The sequence below is a fragment of the Poecilia formosa genome, unplaced genomic scaffold (assembly GCF_000485575.1).
Source record: "Poecilia formosa unplaced genomic scaffold, Poecilia_formosa-5.1.2 Scaffold538, whole genome shotgun sequence".
In the NCBI taxonomy this organism is placed as follows: Eukaryota; Metazoa; Chordata; class Actinopteri; order Cyprinodontiformes; family Poeciliidae; genus Poecilia; species Poecilia formosa.
The window spans coordinates 140,974-163,843 of NW_006800477.1; the positions used below are offsets into that span (position 1 = coordinate 140,974).

Sequence of the window (22,870 nt, forward strand, 5' to 3'; positions counted from 1 at the left end):
AAAGTCGGGCCTCCAGGGCCGGCATCCTGCATGTTTTAATTTTCTCTCTGGTTTAATGCACCTGGATCAAATGATGGCTCATCAGAAGAACATTGACATGCTGAAAAGGTTGGTTGCCGACCCTTCAGGACCAACTTTGGGCACCACTAGCATGGTTGCTTGTCCTGTCTCTCTTTCATCTTTCTCTCGCTCCCATCACACCTGCAACCCATTACCTAATCAGCCCAGGTAGCTTTTTCCAGCTTTCTCTCTCCCAGTATTTATACACCTCTTCTCTCTTTTCTCACTGGTTCCTCTTGTTATTTTCCTGTTTCTTCCCCGCTGTATTTTCCCCTGGATCTTCAGTTTTTGTTCTCTTCTGGTTCCCTGTATTCCCATATTTTTGTAAGAATAATGAATCTTTTTTCTTTAAATCTAGCATCCATTCGACACCTTTGCCCTACTGCATTTTGATCCACCATCACGGTGTGAAACATGACAACAATCAAGTTTTTTATCATGTTAGTAAAGTAACTATTACGTTTTCAAGTAACTATGCCATCACTGCATCAGAATGTGTCCCCTCATTTTTTTCCAAAAGTGATTATTTATTTATCTTTATTTTTATTTATTAATTTATATTTTCCAGAATCACTAATGGGAAGAAAAAAAATACGACATAGGCCATTACTTTAGGAAGGTGCTTTACAAAAAAAGTTAAATTCATTGGAGTCACAAAGGTTACATAGCCTTATGACTTTGTGACTCTTTCCAGATTAACTTTGTCACCCGTTCTGTGTTTTTCTTCCCTTTTTCAGAGTCCAAAAGGCTCCACTGATGTATTTCTCAATCCCATATTTCAGGCAGTAATCAAGCCAGGGTGTGATCTGTCTTTGTTAATTTAATAAGAAGGAATTGCTCCTTTATTTTTATGTAGAAATCATCGTTTCCCCTCTTACCAAACTTGCTTCCAGCGTAGGAATTGTTAATTGACACAAAGCAGCAGAACACAAATAGTGTTCTATTATTCAACACATATAGAAAACTTTTAGGAGTTAAAAGTAGCAGAATCTCTGTTCTGCTTAAAAAACCAAGTGCCACTGCTGACCTCTGAACCCTAAACAGCAGCTGCCTTGGTTCGACTCCGGTTAGAACCAACCCGGTCAAGTTCAGATTATGGGAATCTCCTCCTCTGAGTTCTCATTTATTTATTTATTTTTAATCAAGCAACTTCCAGTGAAGTCAGCTGTTGTGTTTTGTTCTTTGCCTGACCGTAACGGCGAACCTCTGCCTGCTGCATTACAGTAAGAAGAAGAAGAAGAAGAAGAAGAAGAGGTGTTGGAGCGATCGGAGCCCACCTCTCCTCCTCTCTCCTCCCCCCGCTGCCATTGGTCGGAGCGCAGCAGGCTCCGGTGCTGATGATGCTTTGAAAGGGGGGAGTAAACAGAGAGCGCACGTCTCTCCCGCTGCGCGCACACTGCACGCACGGCGAAAGTGGAGTGAAGATGCTTGTTCCCCCTCGACCGGCAGCCCAGTCCGCCAGCCGTCCACTTGTCCCCCTGATTGTTTTTCTGCTGCCAGCCCGTCACACTGCCTCTGTGCCCGCTTTACGTGAGGAATCCGGAGCGGCAGCGGCAGTAGGAGGAGACGAAGGGAGACGCGAGGGATCCGGAGAGCCGTCACCTCTATAGCGCATCAGTGGGGAGCTATGGATGCGCGGACAAAAGGACGTTTTCTCTTCGCCGTGGGCCTCCTGTGTGGGTTTTACTGGCCGGCATCAGTAACCTCCAAAGGTAGGAGCTTCCTCTCCATGAAGCACGCATGGTTACTTTGCGCTCACTGACTGTTTTCTGCGTGCCAACCCTCTTGGTTGCGCACCACTTGTCGCCTGAATGAAAACGTTACGTTATTGATCCGGGGTGTTGTAAATACTCCAAAGAGCACACGCACCCACCAGAGTGCGTTTTCATTCATCCTCTGGAGTTTTTTTTTGTTTTTGTTTTTTTGTTTTTTTTGCTTTTGCTTTGCGCTGCAGTAGTTCGTCCTGATCCCCCCATAGGATGCGCAGCTTATTGAATCAGAAAGCTAAAAACTTCCGCTTTCAGCCGCTGGAACTGCTTGTTTGTCACTGGGGTCGCTGCTGATTCTCCTGTTTCACTTGTTCTGAAATAAATCCATCAGATCGAGAGCACGCTGCGTGGAGGAGAGCGGCCGCTGATGCAGGCACGCCTGTGCAACAGGCATGATGCGTTAAAAAACACAAAAAATCTGTCCAGAAAAAAGTGCCTCTTTTTAGAAAGATAGATATATACAGCAAAAACCATACAATATGTGATCAAGATGCACCTTCAGTTGTTCCTTTAAAGAGCGCTTGCTGCAGATATAAAATGAAACCTTTTTGCAAACGATCTGCATGTTGGTTCACACTAAAGGTGATGAAGCTCAGTTCCTCTACACACCGTGTTGCTGCATTTTTCATTCAAACAAAAAAAAAGAGAAAAGACTCTAACATTTCTGATTTAGACCAAAACAGCCGAGTGTTCAGTGACTCTAAGCTGCTGCACTGAGATAAAACCAAAATACATTTCCTGTAATTCTGTGAGCAGAACGACAACAAAACCTTCTTGGTTCTTTGTTCCCGATGTACTGACTGTAAAATTCCCCAATCTGCCTCCTACACATCTGTATTACGTGCTGCTGACTCTCCGGCCCGTTCTGTGTGCTGCTGTAGAGGACGACAGGGTGAAGTCATGGTGTTTGTCAGAGATGCTTCTTCTGTGGATGAACACTCCGAAAAGTTGCTTCATGAAGTTGGACTGGCTGTTGTGATGTATTTAGGTTGCAGCGTACAGAGGGAGAGCGCCCGCCTTTTCATTGTACATGTGGAGTCTGTTGGATCGCGTGGCTTTTATCGTTCTGCCATGCTGTCACCTCCTGCTGTGCAACGACAATCAGAGACTAAGCCCATAATAACTGCTTGATCCAGTTAAACCCGACGTTTCTGCAGATTTTTTAATTTAAAATAAGGTTTGTGGGCTTATGCTGGCAGATGCAGGTTTCCGGTTTTCTTTCTGGGAATATGGCAAACACTGATTCCAAAAAATAAAAAAAGGTACCACACATTGATTGAACATGGAATGTGTTTAAACTCCGACAGAACAGAAACGTTTTCAGGTTTTATCCAGATTTCTAACGGCAGAAAAAAAGGGTTTTCATTATCTTTACAAAAGTTTCATGTTGTTTTTTCCAAGTTTACATCTCATCACCTGCATTAAAAGCGGATCGTAAGGCTGCAACTAACGATTATTTTAGTAATGAATAATTCTGACAACTAATCGGCTAAAAAAATTACCTGAAATGCAGTAACAGCTTCATTTTGATTATTGGAGCAGAGGACACATCTAAAAAGTACTCCTAACATCAACATGTGAAAAGGTAATTTCTGCTTGACTTCTCAACAAATCAGTGTAGGGATAATCTGCCTATCTTTTTATTTTTCTGATTTACCTATTAATATTTGAATAGCAAAATGTGCTTAATTATAGCTATTGCTTTTGTAGAATTTGATCCAGGTGAATAAAAAACTGACTAGAACATATTTACAGACAAAAAGATGATTGTTTTATGCTGAATGCAAAATGCATATACTTTCTGCACAGTTTTGGCTTTTCTGCTCTGAGTCTTTGTTCTTTCATCAGATAGCCTTTTTGTGGCTTCATACCTGAGCTAACGATTGATCAGCTACTGAATTAGTTGATGATTATTTCAATAATCGATTCATCATCGTTAATCCGATGAATAATTTCGTCTCCAGGGAACATGCTCTCTTCAATTTTCCAAACAAATAAACAAAATGAAAAGAACATTTGGAACTGCATCCCTTAAATTCTTATCTAACTTCATATTTATTTCCTGGAATGCCACGGCCCAGCTGCTGCTGCTGCTGCTGCTGCTGCTGCTGTATATCTGTAGAACTTGAAAAGAGAAACCTGCGTGGAAGAAAATAGTTTCCTGCTTCCACTAATCAGACCTAATGAATATCAAATTAAAGCGTTTTTGCAGGTAAAACATATTTGTTATTTAGTACTTTGCACAGCAGGGGCATAAAGGAATGAAGTGAAAACAGCTTCTTTGTGTTTTTGTTGCCATATGTGAGATTCTTGATGAATGGAGGGATCCTACAGGGTGTGTTTCATTTTCTCATTCTGAATTCTATGGTGGAAATGAAATTATGGAGCTATGCCTGATGATATTGAAACTATTAAAATGCTCAGAGTTTTTGTGAGGCAAAGGAGCCTTTAAGACAGGAAAATCTGAATAAAAGGAATAATCAAAGGAGCAGAAGTGGTCAGCATCAAGATACCTTGAAGGTCATCAGCAGTCATCACCTGGACTACGATGACCCTTGTAAATGATGACCCATAGTTTAAGAAGCGCCTCTTTCAACTCCTTGTGAAAAGGCTCATAATGAAACCCTGGTTTGCCATTCCACTAAACCAATTTTCATTCTTCTACAGATTTTCTTTCTTTTTTTAATTCTCATACATCTTCTGACCAGAATGGTAAAGTCTAGTTTTTTCCACTAATGGTGGCGGTTGAAATTGAAACACCAGAAAACAAAAAAAGCACTTCAAGGCGAGCTGCATCGATAAGCTGTACTTAGAACTCCTGTCATTCTCTGACTCTTGATACCAAAGGAGTCTTCATCAAAAAAGCTCATAGAAGGGAAAAGAGATCAATAAGTTGTGGCTCCAGAGAACTCAGGCCAGATGGTGTGTTCACTGCCTTCTTCACATTCAGTTTGACAGTGTTTCACATGTCGGATTTGTCAGTGAATGCACCTCCAGAAGGAAGCCATGCCACAAAACGTAACCCGTTAGTGCTTGGTTGCATGAAACTGTTTTCATTTTAATTAGTATTTAATCATTTGGCTTCATGTATAAATAAAGAAGACTAAGTGTGACTTATCATTTATCCTTATTAAGACGAATAAAAAAAGGCTGACACCAGCCAGTAACCATGGTGAAGGAAATAGTGCAGAAGTTCAGGCAGCTAAAGAGAATATGCCAGTTTATAGAAACAGACTTTGACCAAAGTGTTTTCAATCCAGTAAAGTGTGACAAATTAAGCAATGATAAGAACAGCAAGAATGTAAAAATACTTTAAAAGTAAAGCAAAACATATTCTGCAACTGTTAGTTTCAAACTCTGCTAGAATCAAACACCAAACATATGTTGAGCTGGTCTACTGAGCAGATTTTGTGCTACTTTTGGAAGTCTTCTATTAATATATTTATCTCTAAAGGGTTAACTCTATCCCTAACCCTCAAAGTAAAGTTCTGTATTACACATTGCCAAATAGTGTTGGAAGCACATAGTACACAAGTTTGCCATTTTGTCTAAACTAATTCTTAAATTAGCTAGCTCTATCTTTGGTCTTAAAGCATAAATATTCATACTGGAGCGTTATATTACTATAGATCATTGAATGGGTTATTTAATATTTTATTCAGTCCATATTTCTGGTGTGCTTTTGTGAGGACTACACGGATTATTTTGGTTTAAACACATCTGTAATTAGAGCAACACTAATTAACACACTCAATATTCACAATTTCTACTGAACTGTGACATCATTGAATCATTTTATTGGTCCTGTTTTTGTCTAATTTAACTGTTTGTACCTTTAGTAGTTTAATTTTCTTTTATCTTTTTCTCAGTAGTTCAGAGAGCGTTAGTAGCTAAGCGAGTTTGATTTGAATTTTGAATTCTTGCATATTTGAGAGAAGTTGTCTGTATTTTCCAGAAGCTAAATATAATACAAATGTAGGAAAAGCATATTGAAAATTTTTGCCTGACAAGATTTTTTCGATTCCACAAACAATATTTTAGATTAAAACAGTTTTTTTTATTTGTCTCCATGTTTATAAAATTCACAGCTGCATATGTTTTCTATTTCTATGTATTAGCAAAATGAAACAAAGGAACTGGTGGATGCTAGGTCTGTCATAGTAATAAATTTTGCTGGATGATAAATTGTCCCAAATTTGCCCTCTCAAAGACTAATACACTTTAATTTAGTACAAAACATTCCACACTGGAAATGGAAGACATTGTAAATATCCGTAAAATACAACCAAAAGCAATAAAGAAAACTGAGATGAGATCAGATACTTGCAACTGACAGCATAAATAAATTATGTGTCTGTAAACAAAATTACCCTTCAAAAAATATAATCAGAATGAAAATTATTGAGGTCATTTTATAGTCATACAATTAATTGCTTACTGGAACAGGCTTAGGGATGAGCTGTAGCGCCTGGTGATCCGTCTGCTGGGGCAGCAGGAGTAAATAAAGGCCATGATGAAACTTGAAGTAACAGTTCATATTATGTCATACAGAGGTTATGATCAGTCTGAGAATGCTTCAAAAATTTTCAGGCAACAAAATTCTAAACTTCCAAATTTAGAATCCTAAATTCTCAAAAAGAAAAAAGAAAAAAAAACTGACTTTGAAAAACTAACCTGGAATTCTCCATGTCCAGGACCGTGTGACACCGTTTGTTTTACCATTCCTTCCTATGTGACATCAGTCACACAAGGCCAAACAAATGTCACGACTCGCGTCATTCCCACTCTCTACCAACCAGAGTCCAGCCAGTAGTGGTCTGCTGCTGCAGCAGGACCTGACAGCTCCAGCTCGCACACAGCAGGACTTCAGCTCCCGACGATCAATGGCCGAAGTTAACGGGGCCCCCGGTGGCTTGAAACGAGACTTACGCGAAGGGTCACGAATGAGGGCTCCTTCATGCGCAACACATGAATAGTGCGGCCCGGGGGGGCCACTTTAAAAAGCTCTCCTCATGTCTCTCAGCTGTGATGAAACACGTGGGGGGTTATCTGAACACGCACATCTTTCTTAGCCCTGCCGTGACTCTCTTTTGATAAAGGAATCGGATTTTGTTTGTAAAGACCCTCTAACAGAACATGCTCAGAGGTTGTGGGAGTATTTTGGTAACATCTCTTGAAACCTGAATCCCGTTGAAGCTCTTGTTGATTTCACTTGTCATGCAGGTGCATTTATTTAGGGCTTGATGATTAATTTATGTGCTGTGTGATTTAGCAGCAGTGTGGGTTCTGTGTAGAATAAGAAGAGCAGTAATCAAGGGGATTAATTCAAGTTTGAGTGTTGAAGTCATCCAGTTCATTTATTAGTTACTCAGGAAGTTGTGCTAATGATTACGAACACAATATATTTTGTGAGATTTGAATATGGTAGCATTTGCTTACATCTTGGAATGTGTGTCACTTCATTTGATAAACTTCAGCAGTTATTGGTGCACCGGCTGCAGTTTTCTAGCCAATTTCCCATTTATAAAAATCCTGCCCTGCAGATTCCGATTTTGTTCAATGCTGATGTTTCAACCGATGCATCAACCAATCTGTTACAGAAAAACAGCTGAATTGACTTAAGACGTTTTTTTTTTTTGTTTGTTTTTTTTTAAATACGGACATAAATGTGCTTAATTAAAAATGTATTTGATAATTCTGCACAAGCACAGCACACATAAATACACCAATAGCTTCACAAGCTTGGTCAAAATATGTGAAAACAGAACTTTAATTTGTTCAGTCAGTGTAACTAGGAGTAAATCAGCTAATGTAAATAATTGGCTTTATTGATTACCGTGGTTAAACATGTAAAAATAAACTGCAATAAACTTTCTTTTAGATGGTTCAGAATGAGAAATTGTAAATATAATTCAAGCTAAATCATGACATCAACCAATACCCAATCTGGATTTTTTTTTTTTTTTTTTTTCCCCAATATCGGAACCGATACAGATACTAATATCAGATCAGTTCATCTCTGGTTTGACATGCAAATTTATGCTCATTGCCGATTCCCTGAAATTAAGGAAATTGGGGCCGATTTATGAGTGCATCCCTAGCATACAGCATCTTCCCCACTCCTGATGTGTACTTTTGTCAAACGTTGCTCAAATAACCATCACTGCCTGACCTGCCATGGCGTTCTCCTCCGTTGTGCCTCTGCTGCAGCCTCAGTCCCTGCTTTGCCCCTGACCCGGCCACACAAACCCAATGTCTCTTTCCTCCTCCTTTAAGTAAAAAAAACAAAAACATTTTTTTTTAAATTGTCAGAAACGACAAAATGTGGCTACTTTTACTTTCCTTGCAAAAAAAAGAAAACATATATATATATCAAGGTTTTTTTTTTTTATTTTGCTGCTCACAGGGCTTTCAGTGAAACAGACAAAGGTCAAATCTGTTATTTTCCTTGAGAGAAAGCAAAGGGGGTCTTTTATTCTGCCTGCAGATTCAAGAATGAATCATCATAGTCGGGCTGCCATAGATGGGGGGGGACAACATGCGCAGTTCAGTGCCCAGATTTACATTTAAATGAAACCAAATGGCTGTACATTCAGAAATGATATACAGTAATGATGATGGTAATAAAAGCAAAGTCCTCTTTCATATTGGACCTGCTGCTGCTTGGAATTGCTCTCGTTCGGTAGGAATTTTCAGGTACAGTCAGTGAGTTATGTCTTTGCTATGTCAAGACTATTACCTTAACGTTTCAACGAGTAGATTCATCAGCATCCTGCCTAAGAGGCTTAATGTAGTCAGCAATCAGCCCCGCAGCTCATTGGGTTTTTCAGTCTGCCGCGTGGCAGAATGGTGCTTATAAATTCTGGTCTTTTTTTTTTTTTTATCCCCCTGCCTTCATCATGACATATGAATCTGTAAGTTTCTGCCATTCCACAAGGCTCTCATCCATTCAGGTTTCTAAAAGTTATTTGGGGGTGTCATTTCTCTGGACCCAAGCCCAGCAATCATTACAGAAAGCCTGATGCATCTAAGTTCCTACATCGGTGGCAAACCCCCAGCCACTGGGGTAACCCAAGTTATAGGATTCATTTTAGATAAATTTACTAAGGATCTTGTGTCTGGTTTTGTTGTGTCATACATTAAACACAAGTTTCAAACAAAATATATAAAAACTTTATAAATATATATATATATATCGTTTCCATATATACAGCCTTGTCAGGGAAAAAAAAAACATTTCTTACGTTATGTAAAAAGTCATAATTTGATAATACATAAAATCTTATGTTAGTGGACTGTTTCATGTTGGGCAGTGTATCACTCTTCCCATTTAATCTTAACAAGATTATTCATTTTAACTACGGCTGCATGATATTTTGCTGTATACTATTGCAATATCCCGGTGGGATGCTGCAATAGCATCTGTTCCAGCTGACCTACATTTTCTCAAGTGTTGTGGTTTTTTTATTTTTGTTTTTTTAACCACCCATCACCACGTCAGATTGTCTGGTTCACAAAAATTTATATTCAATGTGGGCATGAACGTCAGCAAACATGTCGTCATTGGATCCTTAAGAAGTCTTACATTTATGTATCTAAAATTAAGGCCTTAAAATGTCTTAAATTAATTTTAAATATATAATTTTAAAGTTAGCATTTAATATGTTAATCACAGGTCTTACATTTTGTCTTAACAGAATTATTTAATCTAGCATATCTATGGACTTTTCTGTCAGGCTAACCTTTGGATTGAGTTCTTCATTGAGTTCTGACTTGAGACAGTTAAGGCTACTGGTAATTCACTGCCAATATACTCTTGCTAGCTACCATTGTTGGCTAGCAACCTAGTATCTCAAAAGATTCAGAGATATTAGCCTTGTTAGCTAACTAACTAACAAGGGTATGTTACTGAGCAACATACCCTTGATAGTTACAAGGGGTACAAGTACTGATGACAGATGTTACCTAGCAACATCTGTCATGGGTAAGTGCAAAATTAGCACCAGTTGGCTGGGCAAAGTTTGTGCATTTCTGTGGAGATTTACGTCTTAAACTCCATTCACAATAGTCTCAAAAAGTCTAAAACCTGGTAAAGGTGCATCCAACAGGCCAGTTGTATGACTGGTATCATGGACACCCTACAGAGCAGCCCACCTTGTCTACAAATCAGTTTTTATGGATTGACCTATTTGCTTACTTTTTTCCCCCAGAGTGGAAAATGTTTGAGACAAAATACCGAGCTGCAACATTACTTAACACTATTAGCTGGCATTTGCAAAGCAGCCAATCCAGGAGTGCCTTTATTTGACCTTGGTGCTGATTGGCTGAACACACAAGAGCAGAGATGAGCTCTCTGTATGGACTACTGCTGTTAGCCCATGTGGTAGCACAAAGACAGTTTACACTGTGCATAATATTGCATTTAAGGTATATTTGGTGTTTAGCAACCGTCTCAAGTGTTTGTGGATTGTAGTTATTTGTGCGTGCTGTGGTTCTTAACCCCATGACTGCAAGGTGTTCACTGTCATTTTCTCTTGGAAGTTATTTTTTTACATGTCTCAATGTAAAAAAACACTTTATTTATTCCCAGTCTTTCCTGCCTTCTAGGCAAAATGCTATACTAGTTCAGCCCCCACCCTCGTCCCCCAGTACTTAGGAGGTACTTACAAATAGCATCACACATGACATTCCAGGGCCCTGTTGCCTGATTTCTCCAAGACCCTGCAAACATCTGTTAAGGATTGTTGCAAGAAATGTGAGAGAAGCACCACCAGGGCGGGGTGAGACGGCCCATTCGGTCACAGCGCTAAATCATGGAACAAAGCTGCAGATACCCGTCATCCATCTCAGTCTGCAGATTCAATCAGCTGTGCTCCTGGAGCCACATGTCTTCATTCCACAGCCTCGTTCACGCCGCAGCTCAGTGGCTTTCCTTTCAGATAATTATTCTAAAAACTGGGGAAAAATACATGTTGACTTGTTCATTTATTTATTTGGATCTTTGTACGTTCTTTCTTTTTAAGTGTTTATTTGCTAAGATTGAAACCTTAAATCTTTTTTCTCAAATAGTGTGTGAAAATGTTTACATCCCTTTTACTTTTTTATATTTTGTGGTGTTAGATCCATAAACAGCCATGTGATTTATTGCTTTTCTATGCATGAGACCAACACAGGAGATAATTGTGGTGTGGAAGGGCAATGATATGATCTGTTCACTTTTTGAGATAAAAATAAAAAACTTAAATGCGTTAAGCCTGGTATTACTTTAACATTGGTTTGTCCAAAATAGCAATAAAAGGTATTTCAGTCTGACATGAAAAAGTTAAACAATTAGGAACACTTTTGTAAAGAACTGTATAAAACCATTGTCAATGATTATTGATTTTGTAAAAAAAAACAAAAAAAAAACAAAAAAAAAACATTAATGGATTAAACTACATGCCTTTTATAGCATCCATTTAAATTTTTATTCATCTTTAGGTCATTGTTTAAATTTGAACATGATGGTTTGTGTGATCACATAAACTGCATACTAAGCACTAATTTTGTATTTGAAGGCATAAGATGAACATCTCAGAATTAAAGGATTTTTACCTACACTATATAAACATACACACATTGTCTTAAAATGTAATCAAAAAATGACTTAACTTTTAGTGAAGCATTGTAAAGTTGATAAAAAACAGCCTCAAGGCATGGCCCCCCCCCAAAAAAAAAAAAAAAAAAAAAAAAAAAAAAAAAAAAAAAACAACAACGCCGCACTCTCAGTGAATGAAAACTCATTAAAGATTTTCTGAAAGGCACACACACGCACACACACGCACACACTGACCCTTTGCAGGCTTTTATGCTCTCCACATGTAGAGTTGTCTGTCTGCACACTATATCTTACTACCTGTGTTTACAGATGGTGGGCAGCAGATGAGCTTTTTACAAGGCTGTTTTACGAGGCCGTCCTGTTTAGCAAACCTCCGACTACTATAAAAGCCTCTGTGTGGACGGGGCCACATTTAGATCGGCATGCACACAAAGACGCAGTGAAGAAGCCCACACACAAGTTCCCTTGAAACTTGATTAAAACAACACGGCTAACCGTGTTTGATAGGATCGGCGTGAGGCCTCTGTATGTTCACAGTCAACCGAGAGCCACAGCCTCATTTCTTATCAAGTTAGAGAGAGTTCAATAATGTTATCGAAAAACATGCCCTGTTGATGTATGGCTCCTGGTTGAAATCTATCTGAGCTGATCTCAAAGTAAATGGTTTTTTGAAAGACTGGAAGAGGAGAAGCCCTCAAAGTCCAACCAAAGGAGAGCCAAGGTTAAGACTGTCCTTACTGTGTGCGTTCCATGTTACTAATCATTTATTTATTTTTTTTAACTTGGAGTGCAATGGAAAACATTGCAGCTTAATGGAAGTGTAGGGATATGCTCCAAAGATTGTCAATTGTTCCACAATGACTTGCTGTAAAATTGGATGTAGAATCAGTTTGAATCCAAAACCTTTGGGATTCCTTTTGTTTCCAGAAAAAAACAAACAAAAAAAAAAAAAAAAAACAACCAGGTTTTATATGGCTTTTATTGGTTGTCATAGCAACTTTGGATGGCATGTTTACACTGTGTATTACTGGTGAAAATTGGGCTCTTTTGTTTTAGAGGCTAACATGTAGAGCTCTGCTGTTAGTAAATTTTCAACCGACTATTAAGAAAAAGATGATTTTTAAAAAGCCTTGCATCACATTAGTTTAGTCTTTGGGCAAAAATTCACCCGTTTCTTTGATTGCACAATTTCTCCAATCCTCTGCAGCTGTCATGAAGTCTAACCGTCTCCCATGTTCTTAGTGACAAGTTTAATTACAGCCCAGCCACATAATTAAAACACAGGTTGTGCAAAAACAAGAAAAATAAGAAACTTTATGTTTTCGGCATCATTTTATGTTGAAGAAATGCTGATGAATGACCCTTAATAGGTCTTTAATGTTGTTAGGGGTGACAGAGCTGCCGTTGTCTGCTTTCATAAATATAATAGAAGTTATAATAGAAGTTTTATAAATCTCAAACTGTATTAAAGAACCTCTGTCAATTGTAGAGTTTTCCAGCTCAGGTTTGATGACTTATTGAAAAGTTGTTATTGAGGCTCTTTCGTCGCTCAGAGCTGCATTGATACTTCAGCATTGTTGCAGCTGTATGTCCAGCCATGGTGCTGCTCTCACATAGTGAACAGAAATCACAGCTGTCCTGTCTGCCTCTGTGATTCTTCTCTGTAGTGGATACTGCAGAGGTTGACAGATAAAAGATTCAGTGGAGTGCTAAGGATCTTCAGTCGACTCCGTAAACACAACAGAGCTACCTGAGAGCTACTTCCATTCTTATTTCAAAATTAGAGTCTCAAAACACAGATGCAACAGGATGTCGACACCTGTTTTCATTCAGAGCTGCTATTGAGCTCCTGCTGCACCAAATGAAGTCAGCAGCGGATCACCAATCTGCTTTATGGTGCAGCATTTTAATATCACCAGATCTGTTCCGCTGTGTCTCGTCACACCTCTTATATTCACAGCAGCCACACACAAAACCTACCAGACCTCAGCAGGTTATATTTCATCATCACTAATGCGAGCATGGACAGATATCTGTCTGTGACTTCTTATTACACCTGAATGTAATGCAGGAGGGACAATCAGACAAAATAAAGGGCAGCAGTTCATTAAACCATTAATGAGGAAGTGGACAGGATAGCAAGCCGTAGAGGAAACATAAAAGCTGAAAACCCACTGCATAGATCACAGGTCTTTTTCTTGGAGGTCTGCTGTATTTCCTTTGATACGCCGACCCTGATGCTGTTATGTTGCTGCTGCACTAACTTTCATGGCCTTGGGTGAACTGTTCAAACATGTCCCATGTTGATCCATGGTGGAGCAGCAGGCCTACCGGGACAGAACAGTGCTGAAGGACAGGTGGTGATGAATGGACTGCCCAGCTGCAGTCCCAGCTCTCTGTGTCCTGTACCTGCCTGCAGGACTTCTTGCTCTTGTTGCCAGCCTCATCATTGGAATGAGCAGCAAACACTCGTTGATGGGAGGATTTTAACTTTCCTCACCTTAATGCATATAGTTGGTAGTTAGGATCTTACTCTTTTTAGACGACATGTAACTAGTTTATTCATCATTTTACATTTTAGCTAATGCAACAATAAAAATTATAACGAACAATTCTGAACTATTTTTTGACAGACTGTTCAGAATGGATCAGCTGATGCATCACCTTGGAGCTGAATGTGTTTCGGTGTCACTATGTTCTCACTCTGTTGAAAAGCTAAACAATTCTGTTGCTGTGAAACAGTAAATGCCTCCTCACATATTACTTTGGTTATGGTCTTTTTTGTCACACATTATGTTTTAAAATGATGAATTAATTTACTAAGGGAACAAAGCAGGCTGATACTTTGGGAAAAAATAATGATGCAACTTTTATAAACCACACTTTTTAGAAAACTGAAATAAAAATGTAATATATGCTGAACATAGACAGTAATAAACTTTCCCAGGAGTGGCCAGCCTGCTAATATTACTCCAAAGACAAGTTGAACATGGAAAGAAGCAACAGACCTCACGTACACTGGTTGAAATCAATGTTTGTGGTTCAATTTTAATGACAAAGCAATCAGACAAAAACAACATTCATAGAGAATTATCAAACCAGAACCACAGCTGTTCAAAAGTACAAAAACTTTGTAGATGCAAAAAACACTAACACCCGATTTATATCGCCCAAAAAGTGTTTTGATGATCCTCAAATATCTGATTGATTGGTGAGACAAAAGAGAAAATTTCTGGAAGATGTGGTTTAAACTCAACACAGCATTTCAGAAACAGAACATCAGCACCAGCGACAGACATGGTGGTTAGGCCTGTTTCCTGGTTACCACTGTTAGAAAAGTGTTGCAGATTTGCATCAAACTGTTTCTGGTCTGAGTACAGCCAAGGTGGTGGACAAATATCAATAATAGAGGTGCACCAATTGCAGTTTTCTGGCCGGTCACCGATTACCGATCTATTAAAAACCTGACCTCCCGATTCCGATTTTGGCCGATGCCATTTTTTTTTTTTTGTCTAAAATGTTGCTAAATGTAGCAAGAATGTTAATGAGTTGATTATTGCTAACTGCAAACATATAGACCTAACCTGGACTGCTAGTCAAACCTCTTGTTGACATGTTTGTTGTCATAGAAACCAGGTGGTCATCTTGTAGTGACTGTCTAATCTCTACTACATTTGTATTTCGTACAATATTTTAACTTGTGTGATGGTTGGGAAAGTGAGATGTGTGAAACCATTAACCCTGGAGTTGGTCAGTCTGGTGGTGGTTGGTTGACAGACGGTGAAACTAGCTTGTTGTTGCTTCTTCTTTCATGCTAGCGGTTTTTTCACAAAGATGGTAGATTGGGCTGGTTTATTCTAATGTCCTGTTGCTTGAAGGTAAACCACCTTCACATGAGAAATGGCCCACAACCTCTGAAAAATAAGACCACAAGGTCTTCTAGCAGTCTTTTAGCTAGCAAGCTAGCAGGCTAACAAGCCTATGTTTGGTCTTTTTTCAAATATTTGTTCAATAGTTCAGGAACAGTTTGTCTTCAATTAACTGACTGAATAAAATGCTAACTATACCTTAGAGTACTTGGAGTATGGGTTTGTACTAGCAACACTCTGGCTTTTTTTTTTTCTTTTGGCAAAGTTATGGCAACAATACTTTGCAAAATGTTTTTGTTGTGATGGGTTATGCACCAGGAGAATGATCCAAGGCACATCACTGAGTCCAACTCTGAAAAGATCAAAAAGTCCCTGGAAAACATCCAGGTTTTTATGATCTAGTCAAAGTCTGTATTTCAATGTGATTAATGTGTTGTGGCACACCCTTTAAGAGGCCATTTATGCTCAAAAACAATTCTGAAAAGAAGAGTGAGCAAAGTGATATGAAGTGATATAAAATACTGCCAGCTATATAACTGTTAGATTCAGGAGGCGATTAGCTTTTTTTCCTTAGATAAATGAAGTTAATATTTATATTTATGTTTGTCTGATATAGAAAATTGTTTGAAGATCTTAAATATTTTGGTGTGAAAAGAAAGTACCAGTATCACCTCATTATTGTTCCCACAGGGACATTTTCCCTGCAACAGGGTGGAAAAAAACATAAAAAAGAAAATCACACATCATCAGTGGCAAAATACTGAGAAATAAAGTCTGTGACAAACACAGAGAAATCATAATCATGCCCACTTACATTTTCCATTACAAGTTTACCTGAAAAGTGACAGACTTTTTCTGTCTGTATAGAATCTCTTGGATTCTTGTATTTTACTTTTTCACAGCACTTTGTGTTTTATAACAGTAATTATCAAATGTTCACTGTCAGAAAAAAGTAAGACATTGACTTGGCTTGGCCTTGTTTCCTTGGAGACAAGGGAATTTATACTTTATACAAATGTGAGGTTACTACACAATACCGTAATCTCTGAATATGTTTATCTCAGGACAAAGCGTGTCATATTCATGGCATACTTGCTTTGGAAGATAAGAAAGAAAGAGGTAAGCTTTTATTGTCATTGTGTCCAACAAAAACTTCACCTTCTATCTCTAGGCTCAGACAGAAAGTCTTCTGAGTGAAACATCTTTGCATCAAACAGCTTTGAAAACTCCAGTCCGATTCGTAAGCAAACTGCTTTGCTAACTCAGTCTAATTATTGCAAGAATATTGCTAAGAGAGCAGAATTTGTCACACATGGATTGACTCGCAGAGAGAGAAGAAAGTGAAAGGCAGAGATTTATAGAGTTTCTGTGTTACTGGCTGATCTGAATGTTGCTGATTACACAGGACTTGATTAAGTGAAGTATTTCTGTGAATAATTTTAAATTTTAAACACTCAATTTGACCAATTAGGCTGGTGCAGAGCCTGATAGCCTAATTTAGACAAACATTTCCTGTGAGTAAATGAGACTGGGGGTTGTTGGAGCTGGAGGCACGGACAGATGAACATTTTCAAGCTAGTGTAGCCTTAGCATCTATAAAAACGCTGTCCAAATGAAACTATGACATTTGACTTCCCTTTAGGTTGAATGAAGTGTTTATTTAATAAACTTAATAGCTGAATTGAATAGTGTAACTGTTCCTGAGTGTCTAGCAAACAGGCCTGACCAGAACCTCTAGGACCTTCTAGTATTTAGCTTACAGTAACAAACATACTTTTGAGAATCTTGATATCTCCTTTTTGAATGGATATTATGCAATATTCTATTTTCTGAGAAAGTAAATTTTATCTGTAGGTTATAACAATCAAAATTACAAGAATGTCTTGAAAAATGTCAACACCTGGGGAAGAATTCAGGCCTGGGGTCTTAATGCATGAAGTGGTGATGGACTGGAGATCTGACCAGGTGGGCCGTGGCTCTCGCCCAATGACAACCTGAGATAACCCTAACCCCCAACGACCAGTCAGGGACAAATGGTATACAGACATTGGATGGATGGATCTGTTTAACAGAACCATGGATTATGATTTTTGCATATGACTGGTCTGCAGAGAGAGCAGGGTGTATGTAGAGGAAGAGACAGAGAGGACTAAAGTCATATTCATCACTGTTGGTATTCGCACAATTTTCCTCTTTTCAAGTAACATTTCTGCTGATATTTGTACATCTTTATAAGTGACAATTCTAATACCATTTATCTTAAATAGACTATTGCTTTTTAAGCTCAAATGTGTATGTAGATTTTGTATATTTTTTTCAAAATGATCCTTCTCAGATTCATTTCTATTTTATTTGATTTGATTCTTTGAGAAAGAACCATAAATCAGGTCAGCTTGTCACAAAAATAATGACCTTTATGTAGGTTTTAAACATTATTTAGGCAGAGATGTTTTGACTGAGTGATTAGGTTTGGCTCTCGCTCTCTCGTGACGACGGGCCGAGTGAAGCCCTGTGCAGCTGGCGCATTCAGTGCAGCAGCAGAAACCATGTGCACAGCTGCAGCCCGAGCCAGTGCAGCTGCAGCAGAGGGTCAAAGCTCAGCCTTTCACAGGAACAACGAGCAATGAATGGGTCAAGTACAGTAAAGTACACAAAATGCAGGGTTTCATCTGGATTGGAACTGGCACAGCCATTTTCTAAATGTCTATTTAAACAGCACTGGGACACTTATTGAATATGAATGATGTGGTAAACTGAAACTGCTGTAAGGATAAACAATAACAGTTCAGAAAAATTCTTCAACCGTCTTCAGCTTCTAAAAAATGAAACCCTGGGATTCGCTGCAGTCAGGGACGACGTCCACCCATGAATAATTAAAATCCATAAAAACCTGAGACCCTCTCTTATAACTGCCTATCTTAATAGTTCAAACAGCAAATATACCTTGATATTCTTTCATACGCACGGTGGAAACCGTGTTTATACTTCTGATGCTAACATGTTTTGTAAAATCTACATACTGTTCCTTTAATCTTGATCCCCTTGTTTTGACATAAATATTCTTTTTCTGAGAAAACCAAGAAAGGCCGAGGATGTGCAGGATGTGCTGAACGGGAGGATGTGCCAGCTCCCGTTCAGGATGAACGGGAGCTGGCCCGTTCATCCTGGGCCAGCTCCATGTGAAACATGAAACATTTCTCAGAAACTTTGCTAACACAACTACCTATTAGTTCCTAGGATTCCTAGGAACTACATTTTCAAACATTTTTCAGAATATGCAATACATTTCTGAGTTTGTAAAGAAAAAAAATGCTCTCATTGCTATTTTGATATGGATTATTTTCTATTACTGTTCAGTCAAAGCATGTGACTGAATTTCCTTTATGTTTAAATTTGGGGCTTAATTATGCAGTTTGAACTTTACTCAAACACTGTTATTTTGAACACTGTTTGTGCTGCATTTATTTGCAAAGCCAAACTTTTGTCCTCTATGTATCAGAAATCTATTCTCTGATCTTTTCAGCTTTGTTAGCGTTGCTAGCGTTATCTATTCCTAGAAGAGGCCGTGTGGTGGGCGGAGTGCAGGGCGAACATTCTGCCTCTCAGTCACAGGGCGAACACAGATGGACAGACACTGAGTGTGCTCTCACCCTCACACACGTCTGAGGCGTCCATTGAGCACCGCATCGCCATGCTGCTCTACACATTAACAATTCATTTGCAGTGACGCCCAGCGGTAGCGCTTTACCATGTTGAGATACAAATGAATCTCTACTGTGATCAGTAATGCTGAAAATATACATGGAAGAAACCTGTCATGAAAGGCCTGAAGAACTTCTTGAACTTTCCTTTGGTTTTCTGTTGGAGTTTCTCACAGGGGAGCCGACTGTTTCAAGTAACAAACTGGATTAGTTTGTATGTTTCATTATTATAAAGTAAAAAAATATTAATAAAATTATTAATAATAATAATAATAATAATAATAATAATAATAATACATATAAAATATTATTATTATAAATTATATTATTTTTATCCAAGTTTTATTTATTGGTTTTTGGTTGTGTTTTATTATAGATATTTAATATACCTTTCAGTTCCAGTGTTGCATCCTTTACAAAACTACATATTGTTAGTCTTTTAGAAGGAAAACTTGCATTATTATGCCGTTATAACAAGATGTTATTTGAAAATGGTATGAAAAATAACAATATGATTGTTCATCGCAATAACTTTTTGGGACATTTTATCATCAGGTAATATTTGTTGTTGTGACAGGCTGCTGCTGCATTCCCATATGACATTGTAAATTAAAAAAATAAACCTCAACCAGAGGAGTAACTTTCTACCAGATGTCTCCACAATTTCTAGAGTAATTGAACATTGATATTCTCTGATGTTGAAAAGCATTTTGTAAACTACATTTACAAAATTTAATCATTTTCAACTAATAAAAGCATGAAGTTGTGATATTAAAATTAGGATCTTCTCTAACATTTTAAAGTAAGAAATCTGTATAAAAAAATGTCAGAATATTTGTAGTCAGTCTGAAATTATTAAAAGCAGGGTTATTATTGTTAACTAAAACAATAAAATGACAAAAACTGAAAATGAGAGAGCATTTTTGCTAATTGAAATAAATCAAAGATGTTATTAATGGGGAGAAAGTTGCAACTAACTGGATGCTTTAATAAAATTAGCTAAAACATACTGAAATTAGAGATATAATTGCTTTTTTTTGCCTTTATGCATCAATTTATTAGCCTTTCAAACTGATATGATCAATTTTAATTCCCCCCCTACACAAGCGGGTTTCGTCAGCTGTCGCCAAATTATGGTACTACATGGTTTGCAAAACTGCGCCAGCAAAAGTTGGAAGAAAACATCAGAGTCAGTTGGTTGTTCAACAATAAGTGATACATTTTATGAAAATGGTATATTCTGTTGAGTATTCATTACCCATTCAACGTTTACATAATCTCAATAGAATGGAATTCTACACCAAAAAAATAACCAAAGTATGAAAAAAGTAAAACTACTACTATAAGAAATAAAACATTAACTAAAACTAAACCATATTTAGCCATTTATAATTTATTAAAACAAGAAAACCCACTCAAAAAACTAATTAAATTAATTAAAACTAGCTGAATGAGACAAACAAGAAGTCACAACAAATAAAACTAAACTACAAAGAAAAATCCCAAACTGTTATAACTCTGCTAAGAACCTGCAACTAAGATATTTGGTGAATTCAGATTTTTAATTCCACTTTAATCTGGTGTTAATGGTGAAAACTCTGTTCTCCTTTGAGCGTCAGCTCCCCAACAAATTAGCTGCGTTTTTCAAAACGCTTCACAGTTTCACGACACACAAAGAACGCTCTGAGCTCCCCTTTCTTGCCTTAAAGGCACCTTTTCTTCATCGCCGCCCTGCTTTACGGTCTATCTGCTTTTTGACAAGTCCGTTCACTCACGAGCCACACGAGCCATGCCTCGCACATAACATCACTCACTGCGAGTATCAATCGGGACTGACGGATGATCAGAACCGGCCCCTCGACAGGCGGCGGACACTTTGAAACAGGCAGTAGCATGAAAACACATTCAACGCAGCAGAAACATCAAGCACAGGTGAACAACGCTCAGCGATGGCTTCTGGCACAGTTCGAGGTAGACTTCTGGACAGGAAAATGAGGTAGCCATGTTGTGGGGAGAGCAGACAGATGCTGTAACCTGCTGAGTGTCTCAGCAGGGAGGTGATAAAGCACCTGGATTATCTTCTGCATTTTAGCCTTTTTCATTCTTTTAGTTTTTGTTGGGGAGTTTTTCCATCAGTAATTAAAGAGGCAATATTATGTAAAATTTACTTTTTTGAACCTTAAAACAAGGTAAAAAGGCAATCCCCCAACAAAAACATACCTGGAGTGTTGCCTTAATTATTTAATGAATGTTTGAGAAATCATTTAATCTCCATGGCAACTATTCAGCTGTGCACAACACCTGCATGGCCCTAGCTCCGCCTTCGAGGATGGAGCTCCTCCTCTGAGCTGCAGTTTCTAAACTCCTGAGCTTAGAGAGCAGCCCTCCCCCTGCGACTCCTCCATTCAGCTCCTCAAAACTAGCCAGCAGTAATTAGCAAACACCTGGTGGAACTGTTCATCTGCTGAGCTCATTATAAGAGCTACTTCTCAGTGCAACACTGGTAAAAATGTTGATAAAGAGTTAACAGAAGGGCCATGTTGTGATGACTTTCTGAAGATGGAGTTTCATAAAGAGCAACATTTTAAGGCAACAGAAGCCTAATTTCAAGATGTTAAATTACAAAGTAAAATTTCTTTTTAGTCATACTTGATATTTATAGCATTTTTTAACCACTGAAGTTAACATAGTGTTATAAAATGGCACTATGTTCCTGATAAACACATAATACTGGCCCTTCAACACAGTTTTACTTTGCTTATGAAGTCCTTGAAGTTTTCTACCTCTGGAGGTCCTGGTTACTGACTTTTGAACCAATGAAGCACTTACTGGATGAATATTACATCGCCCTCCAAGTTGCTCTGTGTTGGCAGGAATTTGCTGCGTTGCCTCCAAAGCTCCTCGTGAGCCGGAGGCGTCCTCCCACTCCCTTCTCTCCATACTTTCATTTTTCCTTTTGAAACTCATTTTAGCTTTTGATACAATCTCCGAGGTCTCCCCGGTCAGGACCGCAGGGATTACCCAACCCTCCCATGTAAACCAACATATTTGTCTCAACCTGCTGCTCGTGGAGGCCCTTTCACCAACTCGTTGCAGTCTGTGCCCACACACCATCCCTTTGTTCCTAGTGTCTTTGTCCTTTTAAGCTGCATTAACGTTGGTCAGAATTAATAGCAGTTATGAAACAAAGTGGCGTGCCACTGTATCACTTCCCCGAAGCCACTGCATGTTTGGGAACATTTCATGTCTGCCACTGGTGCCTCTATGATTCACCGTGCAATTTATGTCATGAAATGCCATCAAGACGAATGCTGTCTGAAGACATTTTTTAATAACTGCATGATGAGCAGTGAGTGGTGTTTGGTACCGACGGCATTTTTCTTCCTGTTGCTAATATGCAGCAGCAAGAAAAAAGTCTGGGGCCATTTCTTTGATGAATACATTATATTGCATTGAAATATTGATGAAATTATGTATTCATGTTAAATAAGACAAGTCTTTTGTTTTGTCTTGGTGATGTCATTGTGTAAAAGAGGAATGACTGTTCTTTTTCTAATACAGACTTGGACCTAAATCTAAATCTGCATGAGAAAGTGATGATGATTATTAGTAGTGTTATTACAGATCATAATCTGGAAAGAAAAGTCTTGATAAGTATGAAAAAATTAAAACATACAGTCATACACACACAGTGGTGTGAAAACGTTCATACTTTTTTGCACATTTATCAAACTGAAGTGTTTCAGAGAATCAAACTAATTAAAATATTAGTGAAAGACGACGTAAGTAAACACAAAATGCAATTTTTAAATGAAGGTGACTGCTTCTATGGAAAAAAAAAAAGTCCAAGCCTGCGTGGCCTTGTGTGAAAAA

At 38.3% G+C, this 22,870-nt stretch overlaps 1 protein-coding gene across 1 annotated transcript in view; it reads left to right on the forward strand.

Annotated features, from left to right (window-relative positions):
- Positions 1–809: 809 nt before the first annotated feature.
- Positions 810–22,870, forward strand: part of LOC103129356 (netrin receptor UNC5D-like) — a gene marked incomplete at its 3' end in the record, with an annotated part of 130,932 nt that continues 108,871 nt past the window's right edge. The window contains exon 1 of the mRNA XM_016665010.1: positions 810–1,772. Within this exon, the coding sequence (XP_016520496.1) occupies positions 1,688–1,772 (85 nt within the window). The remainder of the gene's footprint in view (positions 1,773–22,870) is intronic.